This window comes from Pithys albifrons, chromosome 1, assembly GCF_047495875.1.
Source record: "Pithys albifrons albifrons isolate INPA30051 chromosome 1, PitAlb_v1, whole genome shotgun sequence".
Classification (NCBI taxonomy): domain Eukaryota; kingdom Metazoa; phylum Chordata; class Aves; order Passeriformes; family Thamnophilidae; genus Pithys; species Pithys albifrons.
The window spans coordinates 12,534,854-12,548,876 of NC_092458.1; the positions used below are offsets into that span (position 1 = coordinate 12,534,854).

Sequence of the window (14,023 nt, forward strand, 5' to 3'; positions counted from 1 at the left end):
ATTAAGAAATAGTAAGAAATTGTCTTTTTGCTTTCTCTGAAATAAATCCCTGTCTTTTTACATAATATGTCAAAAATCCCTATTAACAAATTTTAAACCAGAAAAGATTTCATAAGGAAGTTTGTTCTACCAGCAATAGCTTTAAAATGCAGCATTTTCAAGGAAAAACAATTTCAATATTGATAGGAAATTAAAAAAGCAAATTAGCAAGATACCTAAAATAGACTTGCACTTGTTAGACAAAGCTAAATAAATCCAGAACAATCTTCAAGTAATTATACAAAGTCAAAGAACAGATAACTATTGTGAAAACAGTAATATTTTTTTCCAAAATTAAAAAGTATCAGCCAGAGAGCTGGACACTTTTGCAGAACACAATAAATGTACACAATTTTTATAACTGGAGCTCTTGCAGGCTATGGCATTTAATCTCTTATTACCAATGTAACAAAACCCAGAGAATTGTTTTGCATCCTACACTCGTATGGGGAGCCATTTTCTAGATTCTCTTGGACTATATGTCTACTATTGAATGCTATCACAACAGATTCATTAAATAAATTATACTTCCTAGACTCATATTTCCTGTATGTCACGCAGACACATGAAGAAGGATGAAACACTTTTCATTTTTCCTTCTGTCTTGTGCAACTTCTACATTCTGGTTCTGCCAGTATTGCCCAATCCTTGATGCTAAGCTTGATTCCAGACTTCTAACTCCCTCAACACTGTATTTAAAGAAAATGCAAGCACACTTAAGTTGGTTTAACATGTATGATTTTCAGCATCTTAATGTTTAGAGCTGGATTTACTGCCACTGAGGACTGAAAATGAGAGGAAAAGAGGTAAAAAATAAAACCTATTGGGGAAGTAGGAACAAGATCAGTAGTTAAGCTGCTCCAAGATCTCACACATTAGTCTTTATGTTGCCAGTTAGCTTCCTAAAACGTATGTTATTGCATCCATGAAGAACTGCCTTTCTAATAATTTCTTGCTAGCCAAGCATGGGGAAGGCTGAGAATCACTTTAATACTTGGCCAGCCCCAAAATACCAAATATATTAAAAGTTGCCAAGACAGAAACTTTTCATAGTGACTTAAGTGTTAGATCTACTTGAATAAGGATTTGTGGTCTATCAAATGACCTTTGTGTAATGCTTTGGAGACTGAATAATTGTGTAACTATGGAAATTCACTGTATGTAGATTATAAACCACCCATATAATAAAACAATTTAAAAAAATCAACATACTACTGCAGAGAAAACTGAAAGAAAATGTTTGAATGGCAATATTAATTTAGTACAGTCCCCAAACTTTAGATGACAAAGATGCTTTTTTCCATACAGATGTTTGAAGACTGTGTGAAGAGAATTGTCCTTATCACCTCTCTGTAGCTGCAGGATATTTTAGCAAGTCTGCATTAAAGTTCCTGTGGTGGCAGAGGCTCATTGTTCTTTGATCAAGCTCCTATCACAGACACACAACTGAGAGCTCGAAGCAGGATGCAGAATCCATTCAAAAGTTAGACCACTACTCACCCCTCAATCCTCATGCTCTGATTCATAAAATAATTTAAGCTTTCATTCTGGTTTCTGTATACACTGTATTTGATCACACTCTTTAGGGTTTTGGAGAACATTTTAAATTAACATGTGCTTTGATGTGGGTACTTGAGAGTTTGGGGCAAAAAGTGACATAGTGACACAGAGGTCCAGTTTTGTGTAATACTTAGTTGTTACACATGACTGATATACTGGCAAACATCACATGAATTCTCCATCCTACTTCATTATAGGTAATAGGAAGAGACATTAAACAAAATGAAAAACAAATACTGCAAAACAAAGGTGTTTTTTTATGCAGTATAATTATTCCATAGCAGCCTTAGACATAGCAACAATGGAAATCTATATTCAATAAAGACATTGATCTAAATGTAACTTTGGTAACTACATTACCTAAGACAAAAATACTAATTTCATATGAAACCTTGAGCTCACAGTATAGAAAATGACTACTTACCTTTTCTGAGCTGCTTGCTATTGGTAATTACCAAACACTAAAAATCAGTTTAGGCCACCTCACTTCCTTATTTAAACTTGGTAAACCCAATGCAATCCCAAACAAGAAAACAAAGGTAGGTTATATATATATATATATATATATATATATATATATATATATATCTATATGTGTGTGTGTGTGTTCAGTAGCATATTTTTACCTGCATAAGGTCCTGCCTTTCTTTTTCACCTGTGCATATAGCTTTTTTTATGGTTCGAAGTTCACTCATTATAGCTTGTGCTTCATCCAGCCTATAATTTGTATGAGCATTGGACATCTTACGATCAATCCTGTAGAAAAGATTAAGACAAATTCAAGAATTTTCACATAATTAGAAAGCACATAGACTCCACCAGACCTCTTCTTTATTCATTTCATTTCACTTCATTTCCAGGAATAAAATGATACTCAGAACTAACACAGCACTCAGTGCCAAGTTAACTTCTAAGGAGAAATCAAAGCAATTATCCACCCAGAGTCTTCGGAATCAACAAATTTCCTGGTTTCAATATCCTAACACACAGCTTACTTATGGGCAATGTCTGTGGCCTATTTCATATAGCAAGAGCAAAATCAACCTAAAACTAACCTACATGGTTGTAACTCAAAAGATAAGATAGCAGTCTACCCACCACAGTTTCCATGCAGCACTACACATGGCAACATCTCTCCCAAGACTTTTATCTGAGCTTGCTTTAGAAGTTTCTAACAAACGCTATTCATTTTCTCAGAATGAAAATTTTAATTCCTACAATTTTATTGTAAATGCATTCCTGCTATTTAAAGCATCTTTGAGAATCTTTTCTATACGACATCATCATTCGGCACTGGAAAACATGACACAGGACCACCCCAGAAGATTTTAAATGTAAACGCAGCAAAAAGCAACAGCACTAGTCATGATATAAAGTTGAAGTACTACTAATGTTTCCATCTTAACATAAAAATCTCTTCAGCGGAACATCTACCGGCCGAGTTTCCAACCTTTTTTTCCAACAATTTGCAATAGTAAAGGACAACATACTAGGATATGGAAGCATAGCCCAGTGTACCATCTTGATAATTTGCTCTGATTTATAGATAAAGAGTAAGACCAGAGACCCTACTGAACTTAAGGAATAATCGTTTGGTCCTGAATTTACAACAAATGGCTATGAGGTTTTAACAGGCTGTCCACAGCAATTTAGCGAAAATCATGTTAAGATCCGGTTAAAATATTAAACCCTCCATTTTCCTGTTAATCCAGCATAGAAAGTGCATATGCAGAAAAAAAGGTGATTTAGGTAATGTGCTAAAGCCAACCCTCAGCACAACCATCTCCAGGAAAAGGTGTATCTGGTTAACAGAATTAAAGATAAAAACATACAATGGTCAACACAAAGTGTATCAGTTTTTAAAAAGATGTAGTAGGAGAGGGCATGCAATATACATTTGGAGGAGAATATCCGAACTCTATTTAAAACATTGAGAACAACTAGAAGTTTGAAGGTAGATATTATATTAAGCTGGAGTATCAACAACACTCAGCATGGTCTGCCACATAAATATAATCAGTAAAATTCCACTTGCATCAAATTACTTGCTCTGAAATTAAAATACTAAAACGAAAAATCAAAGGACTTGAATGAAAATCTTATAGTTTTATTGTGCAGCTTACAATATTTAGGAAAAATACCACGGGTTGGATTTCTACAGTTTTGGTTTGGTTTTTTTTTTTTAGTTCCTGCTTTTGAAGAGAACAGAAAATAAGTCTGAATGTCAAGATTTCTAATTTTTCCCATGTTACATAAGAAAATATGCAAACTTTAATGTTTGTTCTTGTTCAAGAACAAGAAAGGACTTAAATGTCATGTGGATTAAAGTTGAGTTTTTTGGTTGGTTGGTTTTGTTTACCTTTTAATCTCTACTTATTTCTAGTTAAAATCCTGAAAAGATAAAACCATGGTAAAACTAATCCAATTCACTAAAAGTCACATGAAAAAGATAACACATGTTTTTATCTGAAGGTGACTGCAATCTTAAGTAGAATCCATCCAAAAATTAAACACGAAAATGTCTCATTGTACTGTTTGCCAGGACCGAGGTGGCATTTCAGGAAAAGGAAATTATTTAATTTCAACCAGATTTTTGTCCAGTTATTCACATATTCATGTTCCTGGACGTCACTTTGGAGCCCAGCTTATGAATCAATATTTGTTTAAGGAAAGAATCAGAAATACTGCCAAAAGTATTTAGGCTTAAATCGGTATTGCTGTCAACCCAAACTGACTTAATTAAGTAGCTTACAAAATTACTTGTTATGTATTGTCTGCTAATTTTTTTCCTTTTTTCATAAAGATCTATTTTTGAAAGCCATGGAGTTAACAGGAGTCTTCCACTTCATTAATTGAAAATAGCATGATACAAATATAGATCAGACCTTTGTAGGAATAGAAAGAATATTCAACTAATATACAAAACTATAAATACATGTTTTCTGTGGAAGATGTTTCTAAGAAACAGACTATTAATATGCTTGCCATAGTTTCAGTCCTAATGGGCAAATTCCATGTTCCCCCCAGTTTCCTCCACGTGCTCTCAAATACCTGAGTCCCCCATTCTCACCAAAGCACAGGTCTGTAGCTCAGTTAAAATCTAATTTTAAAGCTTTTGTCAGGACTCCTATCCTCTAAATTAGCCTGTAGCTAAAAATTGTTTAGCCAGTCCTAATTCCCTGTCACTCCCAACTTCTCACAGTGTTCACTTCGCTCTCATGGCCAACTGGCCAAGTTTTCATTTCCTTTGCTGCTAAATGCCTTCTTCCTCCAAAATTCCTGCCGGGGAGCAGAAGGGTCACTGAAAACACAGGGGAGGAGGAACTGCTGTCAGGCCAGAGGAAGGAATTTGTTCCAGAAGAGGCTCATATTTAACCCTGTAACTCTGGACTCTGACAGGATCAGACACACCTTGGGACAAAGGCGCTGGCAGAGGCTGAGGAACACCATCCTGCAGGGAGAGAATCTTTGCAGGCTTTAAACAGTGAGGTCTAGAAAGTCTCCAGTGGGCAAACACAGACTGATGTCCAAAGGTTTCTCCTGACATTGCCAAATATAGATGAAACTGTAGAAAGTACAGCCCTGACAAAAAGTTGCAGAACTACAAAGATTGAAATTTTGACTGTACTTAAGTTGTAGAGGTATTGAAAAACCTTCAATCCTGTCTGCCCCCACAAAACCCCACCTCTCTAGTTGTTTCGTGGTTTTCTTTTCGTTCTCCTCAAAGATGGTTAAGCCATTTTACTAAAATTAAAAAGAACAGAAAACAAAACACAGTCCAAGGCAGACACTGTACATGGAAAATGTCAATTCAAGAGATTTGCATTTAACAAAGGCATTTGAATCAAAGAACATAAAAGGATGGAAATACTGAGCAACCCAGCCAACCTCACCATAAAATTTGTCTCTTTTCCGAGAGCTATACCCAGCAAAGGTTGCACATGGCAGCAGGTTCCAATACCTGCTCATAATGCCATTCTAGTAATACTTTTAAAGCACACATTCAGCCAGATGTAAAGCCCCACGTGTGATGGCTCGCAATACTGTTCTTGGCTTATATTTGAAGAAAAGTGCTGAACACGGCTTTAAAAAAAGCTGAACAGGATGCAAGCCATTTGCAGTTTGGCAGTTACTTGAAGAATTGACCTAGCAAAAAAAGGAAGAAGAATTACACAGACCAAAAATCTAGAAAACATAACAGAAGTGGGAAATGTCTAAGATGCAATAAACTTTAAAAAAGGGGAGGGGGAAGACAAAATTAGCATTTTCGTTTTAAAGGAAGAAAAATGAACATCTTTTTAGACAATATAGTCACTTTGAGGATATGTGAAAACTAAACTACTTCAGCCTTGGTACTTGACTTCAGTGACCCTTCTCTCCCAACAAATACAAGAGGTAAGGGAGAGATCACGCAGGGACAACTCAGAGCACAGTTAGGCTTTTACCCTGACTTGTCTACTGACTACACAAGGAAAGTCCTCTCTTCAGTTGTTAATGCAAGCACTCCCCAATTGCCTCACTTCCTACTAGAAGGAAAATACTCAAAAGAAAGCTTATATCTCACCAGATGGGCAAATAAAAAATACTTAAAAACACAAAACAAAAACCACAAGTCTGTTTTACAAACAAAGAAGTCACTGCAGAGAGCAGAGCTCAGCAAGGCACAAACACTGATAGACATTCACTGCAACTCCAGATAACACACAGGCAAAAGGTTCTTTCCAGCTTCGGCAACCAATGGCAAGTGCCACCCAGTGCACTGATGGCACACAGAGCATCAGCAGCAATGGCAGTGCTGAAGCACCAAGCTGTGTCATGCTTGAACTATTAAACTGGATCATTAGAGTGACCACTGACAAATCAGATATGCTTTAAAGTCATTCCTCTCTTAAATGTCTCTCCTATAACCCCATCCTGTAGCATGGACAACTTCACTTGGGCTGTATCCAAGACTAACATTTGTATTCTTAATCATTTGCAGACTTTACTTCTCAAAAAGTTGTACTACTTTGCTGGACTATCCTAAATGAATTATACTAATTAAAACAATCTTGAGTTTCAAATGGCCTTCAAATACTTTCATCATTCTAATCAAGTAGTTAGTCCTTTTATAAAACAATTGAACCTATATCCTAACTAGAAGGAGGAAAACAACTAGAGAAAGCAGCAAAGGCAAGGCAATTCTTAATCACGGAAAATATGAGTACGAATCTTAAGACAAAACTGCATTTGTTCTGTTACTGCTTAACTATCTAGGCCACCATATTGAGACACTGGCTGTATTTGAAGTATCACTTACTATATTGAAATAGCAAATACTTTTGAGCGCTTTATTATACTAATTTTCAGTTAATATCATAGATGAACAATTCCACTACCTACCTATAAATGCTTCAATAAAAACATATTGATGCCTGAAATTATGAACATTATACCTTCCAATGAAGAATTTTGATTGAACAAGCTTTTTTCTCTGAAATTTTTAAATGCTTTATAAAACAAAAGAGCCTTGCAAGCTGATTTTAAAAAAAATGAACAAAACACACCAAAAAAATGTAGTGCATGGGCTACTCACTTTTCTTTAGAAGTAAAATTTGAGTGTATTCCTTTATATTGTTTTGTTAATGTAGTACCAATCAAAATCAAAGTTAGAAAGTAAGTAGCCTAACTTCTCCAGAATCCCTAGAATTCCTGAAGTGTAAGTGTGAGCCCATGCTTTTTAGCACCAATGCACTAAATCCAAAGCTTCAAAACACTTCAGCAGATACTGTGTTTATGCTGCAAAATGCAGTAGACAGGCAACACTTCTAACATTTGCAGGAAGCTCCTGCATTAGGCAGTTCATTCACAGGCATGCTGGAAAAAAGGCCAAGATTTCTAAATGCACAGCCACATGTCCAAGGCAAATCCAAGAGCTGTTCAAGCCCTTGGTGTGGCCCCTGGCCTTGCTGAACAGATCTGCAAGTCACAACAACCTGTGTTTACCTGTCATTTTCTCTACGGCCTGGCAACCTCTCTCCCTATCCCACTGGGAATCCTGATGCGCTACATGTGTAGGTGACTAAGCAGCACACAGACAGAAGTCACTCAGTTCCCATCTGATGTCCTGCAGGAAGAGTGGCAGGGAGAGGGTCACCACAACATTTCACAGCCTCTGACACCACTGAGCACCCAGGAAATGGATCATGGGCTGCCCAACAGCCCTGGGAGCAGTGGCATATCGGCCAAGCTTTCTTTCTGCACTGGGAAGAGACAAGGAGTCACATTTCCAGGCAGTCATTTGGCACACATGCAACAAAATCCAAGGTCCCACAGACCACCAGATCTACAGCACAAGCACAAATCAGCCATGCTGTGCAGAATGAGATAGCCTGACTGCCAGGTAAAGGGAAGCAGCAGTGTTGTGGTGTGCAGTTTTCCCCCCAGGAGAAGTCTTGTGCCCAGCCTGCTCCATGAAAACTACTCTACAGCACGGTGCTTTGGGCTGTGCTCCAGGCACTACATGTCTCCAGAAAGTATCTGGAAAATATTTTAAAAATCTAATTCCACTCTAACAATATCTTCAGGAAAAGTTAAAGAACAGGGCCTATAAAACTGCTTTTCTATGTCAATCTAAGAAATCACCACTCCAACCAATTCTGTCCAACCCTTCTTCCCATCAGTTCCAATTGTTCTCACTGTGCATCATTATCACAGTAGCAAGTCTGAAGCAATGCATTTAACCAACGTTTTCTTTTTAGCAATGCATTTCTAAGAAATTAATTCCAAGGCAAATAAAGAAAAAAAACCCAAAATAATAATAATAAATCCTCCCACAAACTCTTAACTTACTCTTGCAGAGTTTCCACTCCTTTTTCTTTATATTGCAGCTCCTGCTTCATCTGTGCCAATTCTCGTTTTAGTCTAGAAAGCTGAATATAACAAAATTATTTAAAGTAATAATATGCAACAGAAACTTCCATAATAAAAATAATTGATTATATATCAAAAGACCCAATCAAACAGCAGTCACAACATTCAGCTTTCAAAGTATCAATTTCTTCATGTATTCTATCATGCTTCTACCTTCAGTAGCTCATGCTAACACCTAGCAAGTTTCAATCCACTTTTTCTTCTCCCATTGTAGCAGAGACACCTCTCAGCTGTCTTCAGCTCTTTGGTCAACTTTAAAAGAGTCTGAACATTCAATGCTGTTGATTTTTCAGTCTGGGAAAACACAATCACCGGCAGCAGAATTGGCCTCTGTCGGGGGCTTCACAGCAGTTAGGGAATACAAACCAGGAGTGTCAGAGTCCCACCATCCTGTGTGGCCTTTCCCCTTCCTCAGGTATTCTTGCCCTTTCCTCAAAACACATGCCACCAGCCTCTAAAACACTCACCACGCTCACCAAAAGTAAAATGAAAAAATGCATCACTAACATCATGTATACAAACACTTTATAGTGCATATTTCATTCTATTTCCTGAAACAACTCACGGTCTATGCAGACATTTAGCTGAACATATCATCCCATGCACTTAGTAGGAAATTTTGTTTTAAGATGCAGGAACAGAGAGAAATAATCATATAAGTGAAGACCCTGCTCATTTTCTTTAAATATTATTTAAATAAGGCTTATTTTCTAGTTTAGAATATGCTGACATTTAGAGCATGTAAAACAAGCAAACACTAGTCAGCATGTAGTAAATATATAGAGATAGAATAAATGCCTTTGAAGGGTGGTGAACAGGATTTATTTTCAGAGGCACTCATGTGAAAAGTGGTCACTACAACAAAAATGGAACACTATCCTGCAAAGAGAAGTGGTTTTTTATTTGTTTTGTGAGCTGAGTGCCTGGCATACTAAAAACCATTTTATCCCCTGAGGAAAAGAAATGTACAGTTTTTAAATAGGTTCTCGAGCTTAATATTATAAACTACTTTTAATAATTGCTTACAACTATTACATCAATTTGCTTGAAACCAATGTGAAATATTTATCTCTGTGCTAAAGATCATGAGAGATATTCCAGAAGTCAACTATTTTTCCTTCAGCAAAGATGGTACCAAAGCCACAATTCAAGGGTTTTTTGCATATAGAAATGAATAAATATGAAACACTTTTGTTATAGAACTCCTTAGCATTGTCAGATTACTTGAACTCCTCCCCTTCAAAGAGGAGGTCTGGCCAAATCAGCTAAAAAATTCTATTTGGCCAACAGGTCTACTGAATTGTGAACAGATTTCCAAGTGGCTAAATCTAGAGTGGAACTCGCTGAAGATGGGTAAATGGTATGAAGAGAGTGGGCTTGCACTGCATTTAATAATGAAATAATTTGGCTGCAGAGTATTTACTACTTGTGGCAGTTTGCACCAAGAAAGCAACTTCTGGAAGCCTGGCTGAGCTTGCCTCTGACATCTGTGACAAAATTGTTTACACTTGTAACATGGAAAAAACATTACTTCGCAAGTCACTGAAATGCAGTTAATATAGAGTCCTTTTAACAGAACAACAGGCTTGAATAAAAATGCAGGTTTTTAATACCATAGCTCTAAAAATGCATCCAAAATCCATGAAAGAAAAATACATGGTGTCCTTCCCTTCCCTATACTTAATTCATATTTTTACAAATGAAGAGATTACTCACTCTGTCACGACGGCTGGCAATTTCTGCTTTAATCTGATATGGGTCATACTTCGTATTAGTTGAAAATCCAGAGAATGCTAAACAGATGGAAAACAGCATTTTACTTTTTTTCCCCCTTTCTTTAATACACTTGTTAAGATGTGGCACTATTTAATAAACAGTTGCATTAATTCTTTCAGCTGCAGGTCACTAGGTTTTGAAATAATCCTCTGTGCTAAAGTACAACTGAAGATTTCCGTTTGGTCCACCTGATTTTTTTTTTTGTCCTGAGCAATGAAAATTGCATATAGCAGCACTGCATATTTCCTAAAAGCAACAACTTCAATGACAGGATGGTGGCATTTACAGTATGCGTAGTATTAACAATTGCCAGTTGCTTCCTAGGTACATTTAATTAACAGTATGATAGGGACTAAAGCTAAAAAAAAATTATTGTCAAAACAAAATTATATTAGATACAAAAAGCTCCTAAAGCAACAGCATAGAGAACTGATGTACAAATCAATCTCTGGCCAGGGAGCTCCCAGCACAGTGTATCTGGAGTCAGGCAGTGATTTCAAGCTGCGGCATTACAAGCTGAAGCCCACATAGATGAAGTAAATGTCCTGAGCAAGTAAATTTCCAAGAGCAACCACGATTTATAGAGTGAGCCAGTCAAGGCAGCACTGGTCCACTGAAAAATGCCTGGTATGTGAGTGGATGGGGTTGTGCTGTTAGACTTTTCTTCCTTTTCCAGAGCTGAAGGCTGTTGCTTTGAAACCCATACCCATGCCTGTGCTGCAGCAAAGCCTTTCGACTCTCGAAAGAATACTGCAACACCAAGGTCATGTTGAGCATGCAGGAACTTGCCAAAATGAGTAGTCATGCCTGGACTAATTCTCTAAATCCAGGATTTTCTATGGATTTTTTTAAACAGTGCTGATCACAACTGAGTCACAAAACTGCTGCATGGGCACCTCCCTGCCAACCCACAACCGCTGAGCTCACACCGCCTCCCACTCATGAACACACGACACTGAGTCAAGGGCAGCACCCACAAAGCAAAATGCAGGAAAACACTTTGTGAAGTTTGAGTTCTTTCAATGCAACAACTTGAAACAATTGGTAGTGGAGGTAAGCATATTCACAGTATAAGCACCCAACTCTGGTCATGTAATTGTACTCAAATCAGAAGCCTGCTATTTCTGTCCAATAAACAGAGAAACAAGCATCTCACAGTGGAGTGAAGGACTCAAGCAAAGAAAAACAAGTGGAAAAGAAGCCTTTGGAAATCTTTGAGTTGCAGCATGATTAAATCCTAAGGCGATATTAAAAAAAAACAAACCAACATCTGACTAATCAGCCCATCCCATTTTCTCAAACAGATGCATATGACCTTAAACCGATATAAAATACATTAACAGATCTGTAGAAAATTAAAATCTTACAGATTCTCATTATCAATTCCAGACACAACTAAAAAACCCCAAACTATTAGAAGATTGAGAAACATAAGTTAATTGACAAAGCACTTGCATTAATTAGATAAGCTCCAATTTTGTCATCTTCAGTTGCAGTTTCAAGCAACTTGCTTTTCCAAGAGCTTCAAAAGTATCAAAATCAGGTTTTATTTTTCCAGTGTATTTTCAATCTTCAGTGGAAGTGTCTTTCTGTACATTCACCTGAAGTAATGCAACAAAATATCCCATAGAACTATTGCAAATTTTTGAAAAAACAAAGAGCCCATGCTCCTAGAAAGGTATTATAATAAATGTCTATTTAGCTTTTTTTATGTCAGAGGCAGTTAAATGCCTCCCTGACATTTGATCCCATCAGATCTCGGATGCTCAGCAGGGTCAGCCTGGGTTAGTACTTGGATGCGAGACCTGCTGGGAATACCGGGGACTGTAGGTTCTAGTCCTGAGGACTTCACTGTCACCGTCCAAGCTCGCTCGGCCGTGGCAGATGGACCTTAGGACTTAAAAAATGGTGGGGTCAGTTCTGCACATGCTGTGCCTCACCTAAAAAATCCACTATGAAGGCTGGAAGGGCACAGCCACTTAGGGAGAGCCCTTCCCAGATCTTTGTTTGCGAAGTCTGGCCATATATACATAGTGTCAGAAAATACTGATGACAGTATCTTTTACCCGCAAGTCTTAAACAGTAGTTTAACATTCTTTAAACAGTAATTTCTTTTTAAAAATTGCCTTCTCAGTAAGAACAAAAAACATCCTTAGATACCTGAACATAACAAAGACAAATAAAACTAGTCACAACTGTTCAGTTATGTCACAAACTAAATCACAGAATACATGGATTTAAAACTAAACAAAAAGATGAGAATTCCAGTTCAACAGGAACAGAATACTCGGTGAAATCCAACTGGAACACCTCAGCCCCAAAAGCATCTTTCCCAGGATTTTGGCATATGTATGAATTACCTTGGATTAATAAATTGCTCTGGATCAGTAACACTTCTGTCCAGATGCCTGATTAAAGGTCCCCTCCACAGCCACGTTTCTTGAAGGTTTTGAGAAAAGGTTAAAGCAGAGCTTTCCATTCTTATCAAGCACTTGCCATTTAACAGCAAACACGCAGTTAAACAATGGCTGTACACACAGAAGCCACTGAAAAGCCACCAGTGCAGTAGAACTCTGCTACATTTCCATGTGGCTTTTGGGTATATCCACTTGACACACTACTGTGAACAAGACTGACTCTTTGGCAAAGATACCTTTTCTTATTGTCCCAATCAACAGTCATGGCAGTGGTGCAACACCTTCAGAATTGAGAAAAGTGTTATCATCTATTCCAAGATACCAGAGCCATCTGAAGCTTTAAAACGGCGGGAAATCATGACCTACACCACCAATATTAGGCTCACAGACTGACATTCAAGAATGAGGTGCACTAATGAAATACCCCTTCCTACTTCGTGTCCAGAGGTGCTCTTCACCACAACAGTTTGCCCCTAAGAGCTTATAAAGTTGCTAAACAGACCATGGATCCCCAGGTTTCCCTAAGCTGATGGCTTCCTCGCCATGTTGAGGGGAGAATAACCTGTGAGTTTAGGAGTGCAAGTGGGTGACTGGTCCACCAACATCCAGTCTCACCTTCGTTGCCTTGCAGGAAGGATCACTACAGCTTGTTCCAAGATGGGCAGAGATGCTAACTCAGATAAATCCCTGTTTAATGTTACATCCCTGTTCAATGTTACATCCTTGTTCAGTGTTAAGGTTTATCCCTGTTAAATGTTAAATCTATATTCCAATAGACCTAACAGGAAATGGAAAACCTTCAATAAATAGCAGAGTCAAAGGACAGCACCTCACTTGTGTAGTCAGGATCTTCATTCAGAGAAAAATCAGGTGATGGAAACACTTCACAATATTTCTTACAGCACATCTGTTAAGAGGTAGGTAGGTAAAAATCAAGAGAAGACTAGAAAACTCACAGCTGGCGTAAGAACGACTGTCATCCTCACACATTTTGTGCAACTGTTGATATTCTTCCTGGGCTAGTTCAAAACGCTGCTGCTTTATTTGGTAGATCTCTTTCTTGGCATTGAGTGCCTCCTGGGCAACTATTAAATATTCCTTAAGCATGCGTTCTTGCTCCCTTCTCCATTGCTCCCTTGGGTCCTCGATTTGTGTTAGCTCTAGGGAGAAAAAATTAAAAGCATTTTAAAAAATTGTGAGATACTTTATGCTACAAAGTACAAACTATTTTGGTCATGCCCATTCTCAACCAGCACAATTAACACTACAGTGCACAAAATCACTCTACCCAGGACAAAAAGAAGAAAGGATGCAGAGTG

General features: G+C 37.7%; 1 protein-coding gene across 4 annotated transcripts in view; it reads right to left on the minus strand.

Annotated features, from left to right (window-relative positions):
- Positions 1–14,023, minus strand: part of WWC3 (WWC family member 3) — a 103,039-nt gene that overhangs the window by 43,933 nt on the left and 45,083 nt on the right. For all 4 annotated transcript variants that reach the window (XM_071563723.1, XM_071563641.1, XM_071563559.1 and 1 more), the window contains exons 3-6: positions 13,661–13,864; positions 10,228–10,304; positions 8,431–8,510; positions 2,226–2,355 (exon numbers count right to left, since the gene is read on the minus strand). In XM_071563723.1, the coding sequence (XP_071419824.1) occupies positions 2,226–2,355; positions 8,431–8,510; positions 10,228–10,304; positions 13,661–13,864 (491 nt within the window). The remainder of the gene's footprint in view (positions 1–2,225; positions 2,356–8,430; positions 8,511–10,227; positions 10,305–13,660; positions 13,865–14,023) is intronic.